Source organism: Salvelinus namaycush, chromosome 14, assembly GCF_016432855.1.
Source record: "Salvelinus namaycush isolate Seneca chromosome 14, SaNama_1.0, whole genome shotgun sequence".
NCBI lineage: Eukaryota > Metazoa > Chordata > Actinopteri > Salmoniformes > Salmonidae > Salvelinus > Salvelinus namaycush.
Window position 1 is genome coordinate 15,840,553 of NC_052320.1, and position 17,460 is coordinate 15,858,012.

The 17,460-nt window shown below is 43.9% G+C and overlaps 1 protein-coding gene across 3 annotated transcripts in view; it reads right to left on the bottom strand.

Moving 5' to 3' along the window:
• Nucleotides 1–3,988: 3,988 nt before the first annotated feature.
• LOC120059190 (ankyrin repeat and SAM domain-containing protein 1A-like) overlaps nt 3,989–17,460 on the bottom strand; it is a 107,706-nt gene continuing 94,234 nt past the window's right edge. For 2 of the 3 annotated variants that reach the window (XM_039008050.1, XM_039008049.1), the window contains exons 17-24: nt 15,471–15,569; nt 15,191–15,337; nt 14,607–15,023; nt 14,408–14,479; nt 13,993–14,079; nt 13,461–13,598; nt 9,810–9,992; nt 3,989–8,381 (exon numbers count right to left, since the gene is read on the bottom strand). In XM_039008050.1, the coding sequence (XP_038863978.1) occupies nt 8,259–8,381; nt 9,810–9,992; nt 13,461–13,598; nt 13,993–14,079; nt 14,408–14,479; nt 14,607–15,023; nt 15,191–15,337; nt 15,471–15,569 (1,266 nt within the window). In that variant the 3' untranslated portion in view covers nt 3,989–8,258. The remainder of the gene's footprint in view (nt 8,382–9,809; nt 9,993–13,460; nt 13,599–13,992; nt 14,080–14,407; nt 14,480–14,606; nt 15,024–15,190; nt 15,338–15,470; nt 15,570–17,460) is intronic. The other variant, XM_039008051.1, reaches the window with a different exon arrangement.

Genomic DNA, 17,460 nt, shown 5'->3' on the forward strand with positions numbered 1-17,460 from the left:
ACTTTGAGAGTTTACTTATTGCAGAATTACTTCAGTTATCTGGTGTTGAAAAGTCCCACACCACACCTTATCATCCCATGGGTAACGGTCAAGCAGAACGTCTGAATCGCACACTGGGTGGGATGATTAGAGCTCTGCCAGCTAGGTCTAAGGCTAAATGGCCTCAGATGTTGAACACATTGACATTCTCCTATAACTGCACTGTTCATGAGACTACTGGGTTTCCACCCTTCTTCTTGATGTTCGGACGCACCCCTAGGTTGCCGGTAGATGTTATGTTTGAAAGTGTGCTGTTGGATGGGGACACAGTAGATGTGGATAAATATGTCCAGTCTCTGGGTGAGGATCTGAGAGAGGCCATGACATTGGCCCAGCAGCATGCCAGTAAGCAACAAAAGAGACAAGCCGAGGTCTACAACAGACGGTCTAAGGGTCACTCGGTGCAGAAGGGAGATAGAGTTCTACTTGCTAACAAGGGGGAGAGGGGCAAGAAGAAACTGGCTGATTGCTGGGAGAGTGTGGTGTACATAGTGGTTGCAAAGAACAGCTCACTTAACACATATCGGATCCAACACCCTACCACTGGACGCATCAAAACTGTGCATAGGAACCTGATTATGCCAGTCAACTTTCTGCCTTTACCTTCGTGGGAGGAATCTGAGGGTCACGGATCTCTATCGAGTGGTGACGTGATCTCTGAGATGTCTGCAAAGTCCAGCCAAATGGATGGGAGTGACGCCAGGACTGTCCACTGGGTAGCAGGCCTTCCTGAGTCTTCTGGGAGGATACTCCAAGAGGAGGGTGAAGTTCCAGCGGATGGAAGTGAGGTGGAACAACCGTATGAAGTCCCCTTAAGTGAGGTGTGCTCAGCAGAAGTGGACCAGAGAGATATCCCCGAAGCCTACAAGAGTTCTGATTGCGAAACTCCATTCAGTGTGGATGATGTTACCTTGGTTGAAGATGCTTCGTCAGTGTGGTCTGTGACAATCTACCAGGATTCTGATCAGTCGTCTGACACTACTAGTGTTGAGTAGGTAACTGAAAGTGTGCTGGCTCCGGAGATGCGGATCTGTAGTACTCCCCATCCTGAGGTTAGACCTCTGAGCAGGGTTAGTGCTGTCTGTGACATTCCTGCTAGGTTTGTGGGTGAGGGTGTTCGGACTAGACTAGGTAGACTTATTAAGCCAGTGGATAGGCTAATCCAAACTATGTCTACACAGGAAATGAAACAATTCTTGGTTTCTCAGTGACGGTAGGATATTGCCTACCTTTTCTTTTTTATGTATATATATATATATATATATATGTAGGAATCTAAGCATGTCTTAGAATGATTTGTGGGTTTGTCTAATATATTTGACAATTCATGTAACTTTGTGTGTAGTCCATCGGCATAAAATGTATATGGCATTTTTCGTATACGGTTGAATAAGGGATTAGCTACCCCTTATTTTTCCTAATCCTTCGCGGGATAGCTTTTCAGCTGATCGACCATTTGTGGGTCTAGAATTAAGGGACTACACTGGGTTACTCTGTCGCCCTGTGGGTGTGCCTTTTTTTTTCTTTCTTTGCTTTGTTACCTTCGAGGTAATGTGTTTTTGTTTTGTGCCTATAATCTAGTGTAAAACAGTGGGGGTGAATGTAGCAGTGTGATGTTGTTCCCCTAGATTACGCACCAAATTGCACACAAGGACCAATTCAAATAGGCCAGGTCAAGAGGGGATGTTAATAATTTGATAATAATAATAATAATTCAGTGTCATTTTTTATTTAATTACAGCTGCATAGCTAATGTTTTTATTTGGTGTACAAACACTTTTTCATACCAATATTGTACATACATGTGATTGTAAAAGTTTTGTATATTTTGGTTTGGCCCATCGCAGGTTATCTGTATTTCCATACCCCTTTATCGTTCTCTTTTGCTTGACCTTCGGCTAGCAAGGTATGTTGTCCTTGGCTCCGAAACTGTTTCATATACAACCGTCATAAGGTTATACAATGTACTGTTTTGCAACCATAAGTTTGTTATAGTGTGGACAGTGTAGGAATTTATGTTAACAAGTTTCACAGAGTTCACTGACTGGGGTATCTGTTGTAACTTGTGAGTACTTGTGACAGTGGTTGAGTGAGTGTCCATGTGCTCGCGCAGGTGCCCGAGAGCTGTGACTGCGCCAAGGGTAACATGTGTGTTGTCTCTTCGTGTGCAGGTATGTCTTTTATTTTGTCAGAATTATGTTCTGTATAGTTTTACTTGTATGGTGTGCTGTTGTGCAGCGAGTGTGTGCACGCAGCACCTGTTAATTCCTTTTGGCGCTCTTTTGCTTGACCTTCGGCTAGCAAGGTGCCCGAGAGCTGTGACTGCGCCAAGGGTAACATGTGTGTTGTCTCTTCGTGTGCAGGGCAAATAAAAAGATTTCAACGAGCAGACCGTCAGTTGTGGCAGCGTCCTAATTAAAATTACACAACGCAGAACGAACCACGCTACACCATCACCAAAAGAGAGTGGGAACCTTTACCTGTGAGGTTAGAGAGCCGTTAGTAACTATTAGCAGTGGACTCTAAATTGCAACAATATACTCAGTGGTGTAAAGTACTGAAGTAAAAATACTTTAAAGTACTACACTAAGTCGTTTTTTGGGGGTATCTGTACTTTACTATTTATATTTGACTTTCTTCACTTTTACTTCACTACATTCCTAATGAAAATAATGTACATTTTACTCCATACATTTTCCGTGACACCCAAAAGTACTCATTACATTTTGAATGCTTAGCAGGACAGGAAAATGTTTCAATTCACACACTTATCAAGAGAACATCCCTGGCCTCTAATCTGGCGGACTCATTAAATTATGTCTTAGTGTTGGATTGTGCCCCTGGCTATCCGTAAATAAAAAAACAAAAAAATGGTGACATCTGTTTTGCTTAATATAAGGAATTTAAAATATTTATTTTTACTTTTGATACTTAAGTATATTTTTGCAATTACATTTACTTTTGATACTTAAGTATACTTAAAACTGAATACTTTTAGACTTCCACTCAAGTAGTATTTTACTGGGTGACTCACTTTTCCTTGTGTCATTTTCTATTAAGGTATCTTTAAGTATGACAATTGTGTACTTTTTCCACCACTGAATATACTTATGACAAATCAAAAGACCTTAACAGTTGAAAGATATGAGAAATAACATGCAGGTTTAATGCTTCATTTAAAAATCCTCCAGCAGGTGTAGAGGCCAGGGTTTCCCAAACTTGATCCTGGGCCCTCCCCCCTTGGGTGCACATTTTGGTTTTTGCCCTAGCACTTCACAGCTGATCCAAATAATCAAACCTTGATGAATTGGTTATTTGAATCAGCTGTGTAGTGCCAGGACCCCCGGTATAGACTGTCATGAAGCTCCTTAAAAATATTTTACTTCTTGTACCTGTGGCTTGAAAAACACCTTTTCTCACAGTCACAGGTTTTCCTTACACCTCTTACATCTTAACGTTACACAGACAAGCTCTTTTACCTGTGTATTGGCTTTATGCTCCTAAACACCTGACAAGCATGACACAGCTCAGCTATTACAGCTGCAAATTAAAAGTATAAAGTAATTAAACAAACCCTATCTGTAAAAATGTAAACCTGTCCCATTCCCAACCAATTGTCGAGTTCTTCTTCTGTTCTCCTCACCGGCATTTTATTGAAACATGAAATATATTTGTTATCGACTATCCCGGCCCTCAGGTAACACTACCAACTAAGTCCAATGAGGAATTCATTTTGGTGCATCTTTTGAAACAGCTCAATATCAGCTGCTTCAAAAGATGCACCGTCAAGCCTGTCCGATTTCCTTGCCCAGACTTGTTCATGTTGGTTTGTCATACTACAGTATCATCACCATTACCTTTTGTCTGTCTGGGACTACGCACATGTAAAGAATAGTACTATGCAACTCTTCACGGCTGAATGATTGTCATGAAAAAAAGAATACAGGAATCTGGTTCATCATTTCTTCATTTATTAGTTGTACAATTATGAAAAATAATAATCATAAAAAGACTGGAAGCCCAAGATTATTTACAATATTTTTCTTTGTTTCTTTAGTGCGGTCGCTCTAAGTTCTTTCTCTGTTTTCAATCGTTGGGTATCATGATATGTTGAACTTTATAAGACACAGTCCTTTTTCTCTTTACGACAAATGTGGCAAAAAATTACATACATACATACATACATACATACATACATACATACATATATATATATATATATATATATATATATAGATATCTATAAAAGCAAAATCATTCAAGTATCAAAATACAGACTGCTAGAGATTAATTTACAATCCAATATTGTTCTAATCATTATAGTCATCAATATCATCAGAATAGTCACATTGTACTACCAATGATCCTTAGTAAATGTGCAAACGCGAAGATGGGACCAGGTTGATGGCTGCAGGTGCTATCAACAAGCTGAAGCCAGTGTACCATATTGAGTGTACCATAACTAGTCAACATACCAACAGAGGTTCATCACTAGCTGCCCACAGAGTACCAGGAGAGATGGCGTATGGGGAGAAAATGCTTGGTACATTATTGTACCTAAAATCTTATACGACTCATTTCGTGGTTTGACTAGTTCAAAATGAATTCAGAAATAAAGGGAGGGGGAATAAAATGCAATCAGTAGGACTACCTCCTAACACCAGCCTGGTCATATAGTATCCAGCATCAGGACAGTTAAAACGTACAAATAGACAATACATTATTATTATTATTATCAAATAAAAGCCATTCACCCTGTTTAAATATGATCTGTATTGTCAGTTTAAAAGCCGTCCAAAATTCCTCCCGCACACTATTCCATTATTTATCACAGTTCTGTATGTTATGAATGAGGAAATGAAAATAAGAGATGCTTTGATGTCGCTGACCTGGTGCTTGGATGGATGGACAGGAGAGAGCCTGTGAGTGTACTGCTGCATCTCACATTGTAATCATTTTACCCAATTCTTCCCAAATTTGTCTCTCATTTCCCATAGGTATTGCATTGAGATAGTCAGGTAGGATCTCGATTTTCTCTGCTCAAAAATCTATAATTTATGTTGATTACTATCACTGTCAGAGTAAAGAGTAGCTTAGCGTAGCCCTCAATGAAGACACATTTAAGTGTATGGGAAAGGCCTCTCTGAGGAGGAGTTGTTTGAGGCACCAATCTAGAGGAGGCAACCATCTTCTCCTCTCATGGAATGGATAAACAAGTCACAAAATGTCTGGCAAAAAACAACAACTGGGAACTTGTCACTCTCGTACCCATAAATAGAATACACTGTCTGTCTGAACAGCATTCACAGGCCTGTAAAGGATAAACATGTTTAATTGGTACCAAAAACAGATGAGGGATGTTGAAGTTGAGTGCTTCACAATGAAAGAGGGACATGTACCAAACAAACACCCACCTTTGTGATCTCTAGATTATTGACCAAGTTTTGACATATTGAGTCCATTGTTCAGTATATGTAAGTGGATGCAGTGAGGGTGTTGGTTGATTCTGTTTACTGCCTGGGGGCAGTCAGTCACAGTGGTCAAAGGACAGGACAGGGTGGAAGAAGCAAATAGCTGACTTCCTGTCTGTCTGCTACAGAGCTACAGCGCTGACCCCTGGAGCTGAAGAAGTGGAGGTTGAGGAGAGGGCCGGGGGCGGCAGAGAGCAGGTAGGGCCTTCCTGGTGTATGCAAGCACGACCCCCAGTGGGTGGAGAGGTGCATGGAAAGTGGGCCTGGCCTTTCTCTTGGTTCCAAAAGGGCATCCTGCCCCACAACAAAATACCATTGGTCTGAGCACCCCTGACCTCTCACTCTGGCTGGGTGTCTGGTCATGGTAGTCAGCTACATGGAAGGGAGATACACACCAACACAGCACTGGGGTTAAAATAATGTAAAAACATGACGGAGCCAACTGAAAACTAAATGGAGGAGATATAAAAATGATGGATTTTTCTAGATAATGATCAACTGCCGCTTCAATGTTAGCACTCTGAATATTGACTGAGGCAGGGTGGATTCTAAATCAAACACAGACAGACATCCATTAATGACAACAGAACATCAAGAAGGCATGAGCTCTGAAAAGGAAAAGAAGGAAAGGAAAGCCCCCATTCCGCTGGGTTTAAGTTTCAACAGTGGGTTGATTGGGTCTTAACACTATTTGGAATATGGCGATGAGTTTGAATTTTAGATGGATGTGAACAGTGATTTGAACACTTAATGAGCTGAACCTAGCACAGCAACAGTAAGTAATGATGTACTTTTATTATGTCTATATGTAGAATCAGTGCCATGCCAACCTAATGCCTTCCTCTTTCAGTCCATTAAGACATGCTTGGATTGTGAACAATGTTTATCTTTTATTTTCTACGTACTTCATATAACCTCTCCTCTCCACTGAGAGATTTGATGCGCTCTCTTCCTCGTCATTAAGGTTACTGGCACTAATCAGCTCTATATTGACTGATGTACCAGCTAGGCTGAGTTATTACCCTAAGACCATCACCCAGGTCTATTACGGGTGGCTAGAGCAGAATTCACGCATTTTGGCATCTCTTTGGTTCCTACTCTATTAAATGAACAGTCAATTCAATTTCTCTTCATATCATCTTGGATGCACACAATATTTCCCCAGCATCCAAGCATTCACAAAAAGTGCTCATGACACTCCAAATTAGAATTGCACTAGATTTTAAATCAACGTAATCTCAGTCATAAACAGAGAAAGGCATGCTCAAATAGATGTCCCACTAGGCTGTCTGTCTATAACAGTGAGCACCTCTACATAGGACACCATATTATCTGTGTGAGCCTCTGTGTCCTATCCTGCCCACTGTTGTTCCCTAACAAAAGGCCCCGTCAATGTTAACTCCATTAGTTCCCAATAGAGATCTCCTATCACAGTGCTGGACACTAGCCTCCTTTGGCAGCCTGACACAGAGGGCCAGTTTTCCCAGACAGTTTCCGGTAAACCGACACAAAGAATGTAAATAAGTCTGACAGGATACGCATGTACGTGCCCTTCCCCCTGTTAACCCAAATGGACCAATCCCAGGGGGGATGGGTTTAGGGTTTAGTCCTGTGCAACAAGGTTGTCATCCATCCCCTTGCAGGGAAACAGGCAATGTTCCTACTAATGTGTGTAGAGTTGGAACAATGGAACAGCCGGTCTCTTACAGATTCTTCTAGAAAACAATGTTCATCCAGGTAGTTGATCCTTCGCTGTAGAGAATCATATATTTTTTTCTGAGCACTGGAGTCAGGAGATTATTGTTCAGAAAACAAGGAGGGAAAGTTCTTCAAGAACATCTCACAGTGGCCGTCGCCTGGTAGAGCAGGAAAAGCACCCAGAGGAGAAAACAACATTGATGAGTAAAAGGAATGAAAAAGAAAGGAGGGATATATAGAAGGAAAAATGAAGGATTGTTCTAAGAGAGTTTGGGGGATAGTAGTTTGTGAGTAAGAGGTAAATTAGAGTGGTGAGAAGGTACTGTAGGTAGAATGGAGATCGCTACCACTGAACAAACTTAATCAGTGACTTGTGGATTACATTAGCTGTCTTACACACTTCACAGCTACTGTACTGGATCGGTCAGATAATGCCACTGAGCCTACTAGCATTGGTAAATGCTACAAATAACAGCACCATACATTACAAAATTGAAAGCAGGGCTAATGCAGTGCCAATGTGAATGTGAGGAAGCACAGGGTTCATGAGAAAACAAAACAGAGGCAATGTTGCAGAAGGATAAGGTCTCATGCTTCTTGGTCACAAAGGCAAGAGGAACTATAGTAAATGCCTGGGGAACGGTTGATGATTGCTTCACAATCATAGAGAAGGTTGGAAGGATTCAGGGCCCAGTAGTTGGCAGGACTTATTAATTAGAGGGAAGGAAGAGGTACGTGTTCCAGTTAGGAGAGCGGTCCAGTAACAGTTAGTCCCCACAGTCAGAGCTGTGGTTGGGGGAAGATAACACAGTGGCGAGGAGAGCAGAAGGTAGATGTGGTAGACTAACTCTCAGACAGCAGGGTCCAACAGTGGCAGAGGAGAGGAAAGGAGGTGGAGGGAGACAGGAGAGCAGGGGTCAGGCCTGGAGCGGAGACGGGCAGAGTCACATTGAAAGGCACACAGAAGGAGAAGGAGAGGAGGAAAGGTACAGTAGATTAGGAGGTCAGATCCAAGGTAAAAGGTCAGGAGAGGTGAGGTGGCAGGTCTACTCAGAATATGGTGGTCTCGTACTTAGTGCTGATGGTCCTCTTGGAGTCCTTGGGAACGGGGTCCACCAGCCACGTGGCACTGCCCTGGGACTGGGAGTCCCCCACCAGCTCCAACGGGTCCACCTGTAGGGGTAGGGGACACAGGGGGGGTCAGCCAGGATACAAGTCAGACTTAGGGGGAGAGAGCCAACAAATGAAAAATTGGTGTGCTGAGCTACGTTAGTCATTCTGAGATCATCATTTCCTTTCCCTGAAAGCGTTGTGAAATCAGAGAAATCATCAGAGGTAATGATGACTCATTGTACTAAGTAAGTGTGATTAAGAAAATATGAACAGAATAACCACTGAGGGAAAAGCTATAGCACGTCATCATCACCAAATCAAAAGTGTGATTACCAACCTAGAATGTTCATACCACTAGGGGGCTCCCAAGGGTCTTACAACTACCAAGGGGTCTAGTAAAGAACAACACAGCAATCAACAGAGTTGATGGTGTTTCAAAATGTCATCTTCTGAAAGAAAAAATTATGTGATTCCAGGTTGGGAACCCCGTTGAGACAAAAACAGAGAGAATGAGGTGTGAAGAGGAGAGATAAATGAGTAATGTGGATGGATTGAAGGTGAGGAGAGAAAATGTGAGAACTGTATTGGTGATGGGGGGGGGGGGGGGGATCAAGCCAAAGCGGTAACATTATATAGAAAGGGTAGATGATAGAAGGATGCGGAGAGAGAGAAAGGGTGAGGAGAGGGAGAAAGAGCAGCACCTGGGCGGCAGGGCTGGCAGAGTGGTACAGCGGAAGAAAGGAGGGACAGTGGGTGGTGCAGGTGTGACAGTAAAAGCAGGAGTGAGTGTCCAGCTGGGGAGGAGAGTCCTGGGAGAGACAGACAGGACAGCCAGGAAGTGAATGGACAATGAGAGAGAGAGGGACAGCCAGGAAGTGAATGGACAACAAGAGAGAGAGAGAAAGATACAGAGCGATACAGAGAGAGAGACAGAGGGACAGGAGGTAGGGACAGATTCTTACAAGACCCTGGTTAGTGGGGGACATGAGATGTTTGTGTGATTTTAGGTGTGTGTACCGATGAGAGGGATGGGAGTGATGTGCCCATGCTGTGGTGAATCAACCCCCGCTCCGCTACAATAACATCAGTACATAACATTCCCATTAAAGGCAGGATGAGATTGTGTGTGAACACACATTCTGGTTGTTATATCTAATGAATGTTCCCAGCTGTGTGATCGTAACATTATCATTCAGTAGCAATCCATGTTTTAATGCTAATGGAGTGTTGCTACTGGCAGATTTTCACAATGTATTCATAATGAGAGAATTGTGTGAGCGTGTGTCGGCAGGTAGCCTAGCGGTTAAGAGTGTGGGGCCAGTTACCGAAAGGTTGCTGGTTCGAATCCCGAGGCGACTAGGTGAAAAATCTACCGATGTGCCCTTGAGTAAGGCACTTAAGCCTAATTGCTCCTGTAAGTTGCTCTGGATAAGAGCGCCTGCTAAAATAAAATAAAAAAATGTAAATGTTTGCGTGTGAAAAACTCACCCCTAATTTTTTTACGCTGCCCCGTGGTTTAGGAACGGGCCGGCTGGATTTGGTCTCGATGACCTCTGTCCCAGGTCCTGCTGGGATGCCCTGGTGCTGTTTGGTCCTCTGGGCCTGGAGAGCCAGCTGATAGGCCACCTCAAAAGCTTGTCCCAGCGTCAGGATAATCTCATAGGTCAGGTTCTACCAGAGGGGGAGGAGAGAGAATCCTCCTCAATATTCTACTCCCTCCTCCTGTTTCCCATATCAACCACCTTCAGTAGGGTTGGGGGAAACCAGAAACATCCGGGTCTCAGGGATACAGTATGTTCAACCTAGCTTCCTTTTCCCCTGACAAACGGATGTTGGGACCCCGCTCGGGTGTTTCTTTTACGCCTGCTATGTTAAGTTACATGTCAACAGACAGACAGACATGCACTAATGCTCCTGAATATAATGCTGCCGCATCACTCTACAGCAGACTGAGTCTTAGTCATTAAGAAAGTAAACATAGGCATACGGTGCATCTATAATTCCTAGGTCAGACAAGTCAGGGTTCTAAGTATGTACACTATTTAAAAGCATACACATTGAGTGGATGAGACACAACATGCCACAATCTCAGCTCAGTGGACAGTCTCCTCCAAAGACCCAGGAGAGATGCTCAGTCATACAACGGCATCGAATACTTTACTCTAAAGTTGATTTGCCTGTAAAACTTTGTAAACAGACTTAACTCAATGGCAGAGAAAGCAGTCAGGTAGAGAGGAAGTGTAGCGAGACAGCAAGCGGTTCTCTCTTTGTCCCCTGACTGCAAACACATGCTACTGCAACCCACTGAGGCTGGAGCTGCATCACATTAAAACACTCAGATTCTACATAGTGGAAAGGTGCAGCTGAAGGTGAACATGCACTTGGGACCAGAGACAAGAACATTGGGGGGGTCCATGTGTGTATTTATTTGTACACCCAAAAAGCCCTGGATTTGTTTTGCATTGAGAAAGATGGATTTTTATGGCTTCCTCTGATACTCTTTGTTCCTGACACATGCAGCACCATGGGAAGCTCCACCCAGTCCAGTGAGACACCACCTGATTGGCTCTGTTAAACATATTCTTGTAAAGTTAAGTAACAAAACAACTCCAGCTTGAGAAACAGAAGGCTGATTATTAGTCTGTGTCTCCGAGGAACTTTCTCTTTGTTTATTTCCTTTGATCTGATCTGGGATCCGTCCCATTGTGTGGGCTGGTGAAAAATGAGCCTGTGGCGTCCGATAGCAGCCTGGTCAATACTGTTTAAAAGCTCTGATCACATCTCCGGGTTATTACACTCCCCCACCTCACCTCATCTCAGATAGGGGTAATGCAGTAGGCTGATGACTGAGGCCATTCAGTTCACAGACCTATTGAGTACAACACAAGCCAGAGGGCCAACAGCAGACCTCTCAGAAAGGTGGGACCAGCCATAGAAAAACAGCCATTGACTTTAATGGTTATGTTATTTCTATTGGACCAGCCTCTGTAGTAGTTTGTCAGTGGCCTTAGATGACCCCTACAGTATTAAATGTGAAAAGCTTTAGAGTTACACTCAGCCGTGGGTAGGGCTGTGGCGGTCATAACATTTTGTCAGCCGGTGATTGTCAAGAAAATAACAGCCGGTCTCACGGTAACTGACCGTTAATTAACATAAACACATTTAGCATCTCCTGGCTTCCATGCATAGCCTACAAGCCACTTATGCAAACCTTTGGAACATCTACATTTTAAAAAGTCTAATAAATCCATGTAATATAGCCTACACCATCACAATAAATCCATTATTTATTTTAGACAGGTCTAAAGAAACATGATATGATGAAAATGTAGTCTATTTCAGAAGAACAGAATAGCATACTCTGAGTTGTCCTTATGTTAGGTCCTGATCAGGCTATACCAAATGGCTGTGGGCTACACTAGTTCATTTAGCAGACAAGATTTGCTTAGACTTCAGTGGCATTATTTTATAGTATGAAGAATACAATTCATCATAGCTGAATAAAATAGAAAGGATATTTTCTCCAAATGATTTAAGGGACTGTGCACATGCGGCTATTCTGTGTTGAGCGGTTAACAAAGAAACAGTACTCCTGTTATTTATGTAAGTTTAGTTATGATACAAATGTTGGGCTATACGTTTTGATTTTTAAAATATTCTAAGGCTGCATGATACAACTATTTATGATTTGAAAAAAGGCATGAGCTCTGCTTTGTTCTTTGCACAGGAATCACTGTTTATTGCCTTAAGCTGGGCATCATTCACAAGTGATAATATATCATTCACAAGTGATAGGCTAATATTGTCACCCATCAGACTATTCTTAATTTAATCTTGTCTTTACATATACTAAATAATATACGTGTGAAATTTGGTTTGATTTAGAATGGACCATTAACATGCACCTGTCTCGAAACAGCAGTGTGAAAAAATACATGTAATCTATGCACTTAAATAGCAAAAGGACAACGCTTTTCCCATGGTTCATTTTCATGCCAGCCTGGTGGGCTATACTCCTGTTGTAAATAGAACCAAATGTGCTTAATATTAGGAAAGTTCAGAAATATATATAGCATGCCTAGCCTATGGAAAGCTGATGGGATCCTCCTCTTTTTAATAGAGGCCATCACTCTGTTTTCTCATGCAATTGAATAGCCTATAGAAATGTTGTGCAACATGAGCTCATGGGCTCTCATGAAGTGTTTGATTAGATGTTCGAATACATTTGCATTGATGTCAGAGTGATTAGAGGGACGATAGAGTGCTGAGTACCAGGCGGTTAGCAAGTTTGGTAGGCTACTAATGACCATCAGCAACATCAGAGCTTGGAGAAGCCTAATTACTGTGACTAAACGTTTATGTGGAATTTGACTGCCGTCATGACTCGTGACCGCCAGTGTGGCGGTAATACGGTCATCGTCACCGCCTTGGGCCAATTTTTCTTGAGCAGATGGTTGGTGGGCCAGAACATATTTCAAACCTTGATTACATATGATCAAATATGCCTCTCTATTTATGCGTGGGAAAACTAGGGAACAGATTTCCTAAATTAAAATCACTTTGAGCTGAATTCCTGATGATTTTACAGTCCTTAATGTCCAACATATATTTTTTTAAAGTACCCCCCCCCAAAAATTCACTCAGAAAACATGGGTGCCTGCCTATTGGGGAACCCTGGTTTAGACAAATAATCAGTTCTCAGGAGGAACGGCGTGGTGGAGGTTGGCAGTTTAGTGATGGCCTCATAGCACCATGACTGTCGGAAAAAGGCAATCAAATGTTGCTGAAGTATGAAACCTCACAGGTAGAGAAGCTGGTCTAGAGAGTAAAGATAACAGTGATGCTGTGTTGCTGCCAGTCAGAGTCACATCTCCTCTGAGGATTAAAAAAGGTGGCTGGGAAGGAACCAACATGAGGACAGAGGAGAGGACATCATAGACCATTCTGTATGGACCTGAATCTACAGCTGAAAGATATTTGTATATGTACTGTGCTGTGTGGTGTGGCAATAACATGTCTTAGTTTGGACATATTCTGAAAGGAATGCGATAGTAGAACATACAATGAAGTCAAGTCACGTCACTGCACTCTGAAGTGATTGGGTTAGAGTGGGATGATTGTGTAGGCATGTATTCTCACCACGTCCACTGTGCTGAACACATGGCAGTAGTGGTGGTTGGTTTGCAGGTCCTTGGTGATGTAGGCAAACGTGCACAGATCCTCTGGGTCCTGGGCCGCACACGAGATGTTCCGGATCTCATGCTCAGCTATGATGTTCTGTATGGGAGGAGAGTCCAACAAGACACTACAATGAGTATACTGTTTGTATAGTCACAGAGACATCAATAACTATCACATCTCCATTATGAAAGAACATGTCACTATGTTCTTAATTGCAATGGCGACACAGAAGTTTCTATCCTGTGACCCCTCAAAAAAGGCCTATCTGTCAGGTCTATGATACACTTAACAGACAGGGGTGACATTTAGTATGAAGGAGGGAGAGGGTGGGGCTGGATCAATGTGATAGGTGTGATGCGATGCTGGGCAGCCTCCTCTTCCCCTGGTGTCTAGTCTCCCTGGCTGGGACAGGTGTGTGTGTCTGTCTAGTTATCAGATATCGCCGTATGGATCTGGTCCAAGGTGAAAAAGGGGCACCCAGCCAACCAACCTTATTGGCTGCGTCAATGAACTTCACCCCTTTGTATGTGATGGAGAGGACGATGGTGGGGACCTTCCTCATCTGCTCTGTCGACCTCTGGGGGGGGGGGGGGGGGGGAAGAGAGAGAGAGAGAGAGAGAGAGAGAGAGAGAGAGAGAGAGAGAGAGAGAGACAGAGAGAGACAGAGAGAGACAGAGAGAGACAGAGAGAGACAGAGAGAGACAGAGAGAGACAGAGAGAGACAGAGAGAGACAGAGAGACAGAGAGAGAGAGAGAGAGAGAGAGAGAGAGAGAGAGAGAGAGAGAGAGAGAGAGAGAGAGAGAGAGAGAGAGAGAGAGAAATTAGTCTGGGTCCTTTCAGCAGAGATAGAGAATGATGTCTCTCTAAACATATGAGGAGAGTAGTAGTTAAAGGCGTGACCTACCCTCATTTTGGCACAGGCGTCCTGGGTGGACTCTGTACCACGTAGCTCCTTGATGAGCATAGATCCCAGGTACTGGATTTTGAGTGAGAGAGTGTGAGAGTGAGACAGAGAAACATTAATATAGTAATACATAGAGTGGGAGACCATATATATTAAAGAAAGCCATTAGTGAGTTACTGCAGGAAAAGGTGTCCCTTACATTGGCTTCATAGTCACAGGACTCAAAGATGAGCTTCTCAGGCTGGTGGTGCCAGTTCTGTACAGGGGTGTAAGGTGCTGCCAGGCTGGGGGGTCGCAGGGTCAGACGGGGCTCCCGATGCCGCTCCTCATACCTCTCATGTGAGCGGTGTCTTCCACTGCGTGGCCGGTGGGGGTCCACATCGTAAGCTGGGTCGGGCCCCTTCCTCCTCCCAGGCTCCCCCAACGGCAGGAGGGGGTCCATGGAACGACCTGCATAGGAGTCCATGTGACTGATGGGAGAGGAGGTCTGGGATACAAGGTCCTGACACCTGATCTGGGACAGGCGGGGGGGCTTGACAGGAGGTTCCTCATAGGGCCGTTCTGCCAGCGAGGCGATGATGCGCTTTCTGTGTCCCAGCAGGGTGATTTTCAGTACCTGGAAGATACAAAACAGTCCTAACCACTGAACAAACCCCAACACACATTTCAACTTAAGTCCACAGTAACTCATCGAGCATATTTCCATTTGCATATATTTACTATTAAATTAAATGACTATTTCAAAATGTGCTCTCTCAAAGTAGATTTCAGAGACACACTCACTTTGACAATCTCCAGCTCCCACAGGTTCTTGACACAGTCGAGGCTGCGGTATCCGCTGGACAGGAAGTTGTGGAGGTACTCCTGCAGGCCCAGGAGGTCCAGCCAGGAGGAGAGAGAGATGCTGCCGTCACAGCCCAGGGCCTTCACCTGCAGGAGGAGACAGTCACACACTGATCACTCCACTCCCCACATAATCAGGGCTGATCACACTCGCTAGAGCTACTGCATGGGGCCATAGGGGAACTCATTAAAGTCAGGAGTTTGGAGAGACTAGGCTCACCTTTGGCAGGGACCGAGCTGCATGCAGGATCTTCCTCCGATGTCCTGGGTCAGTGATACCTATCTCCCTCAGGTCCTGTTCCTCCATCACATTACTGCCCTGTAACAGAGAGAGGACAGGTTGGGTTAAAATGACGTCACAGTGACCATACTAACATGGCTTCAATGTTGCCGTAACAGGCTTAGCTGGACAGGGAATTTGATAACACAATAATTCAATGGAGGTGGTTTTCTAATAGAAATCTAACACAGCATCTTAGTGTTAAAAGGCTAACCAGACCCAGACAAAGACAGACCCACGTGGTTGGTTAGTGAGCTGCCTCCCCTAATGCTGCCATTGCAAAAATAAGGGGTCCATTTCTTTGGAGTGTCAAGCACTTCTCCCTTCTCCCATAGAGAGAACATACAGCTGACTATAGCACTGAAATAAACGTCAATAAATCCCTCTAGTAAATGTAATTTAAGTGTATGAGAGAGGAAAGGCGAGGGAGGGGGACAAGCACCAGGGAGCATGAGCAAGGGTCAAACCTTGCTCATGCGGCAGGTAGCCTAGTGGCTAGAGCGTTGGGCCAGTAACCGAAAGGTTTCTGGTTCGAATCCCCGAACTGACAAGGTAAAAAATTTGTCGTTCTGCCCCTGAATAAGGCAGTTAACCCACTGTTCCTAGGCGTCATTGAAAATAAGAATTTGTTCTTAACTGACTTGCCTAGTTAAATAAAGGTAAAAAAACAAAAAATCTACAGTTCCACACAATATCAACTCCAAGGCTGAGACAGCAGGCAGGAGCAATGGGTGGCTAATCCTCTTGGATCAATCAGGGAACTTCAGGAGGGGGACAGCGAGGAGCAAGGTGGGGAGAGCTAAGTCCTACTGTGTCGACAACCGCAGGCAGCACTAAATTACTTTGACCACAAAAGAAGGTTAGCCTCCCTCCACCGAGTGTCATTCATTGGGTCCTTCCATTGGCCTGACGTGGTCAAATGAAAGAGGAATTACTAGCCATTACTCAAATGACCAACTAGCTAGAAGTCTGCTTGTGTATGAGCATTGTAGCACTGACTTAGAAGTTGCTGCTGGCACACACTTAGTAGAAAAGTGTGTAAAGCTCCATGGACCCTGCAACAGTTTTGTGCATGAGCCCTGTCAGTGGGGTGGAGGGATGGAGGGTCAGGAGCTGACAAGCTGCTTTCCTGCAGGGGCAAAGGGAGTGAGATGGAGATGGATAGGAGGGAGGGGGCATCAGTGTGTGTGTGTGTGTGTTACACAGCGTAATCTATACAGTGGTGAAATGAGTCATGAGGACTGTGGCTCAGCCATGGCAGGGAGGCAGATAACCAGGGATTTGGTGTGTGTGTGTATATGCACTTTCTTTTGGCTCTAGTGTATTAATCTGAGCATGTGCAGTGTGTGTAAAGATCACGACTCAGGTATTTTCCACTCTGTTAGGATTATGTACGTGTTTATGGGAAGAGGGTAGATACAGAGAGATATTCACAGAGAGAGAGAGATTCACAGAGAGAGAGAGGGATTCACAGAGAGCGAGAGAGAGAGAGAGAGAGAGAGAGAGAGAGAGAGAGAGAGAGAGAGCGATATACAGAGAGAGAGCGAGAGAGATACACAGAGAGAGAGACACACAAAGAGAGAGAGAGAGAGAGAGAGATACAGAGAAAGAGAGATACAGAAAGAAAGAAAGAGAGATGAGAAGAGGAAATACAGTAAAACGTTTAGACAACGGCTCATTGTGTTTCCTTTATTCCTCTAATAACTCATAGTGGAATGACAGCTCTGGGGACTTCTACACTCACACCTTATCTGATCACTTCATTCATCTCTCCAGCTGATGATTTAGAGCTGAACAATACAATGATGAGGGGAATGAAGCCAGAGTACAGCTGCCCACATTTTCTTGGAGTGTTTAGAGTTTGGAGCACAGACGGTACTACTGCTGCTGGTGCAGATGAGGCTATAGCTGATCAATGGCTCTTTCTGTG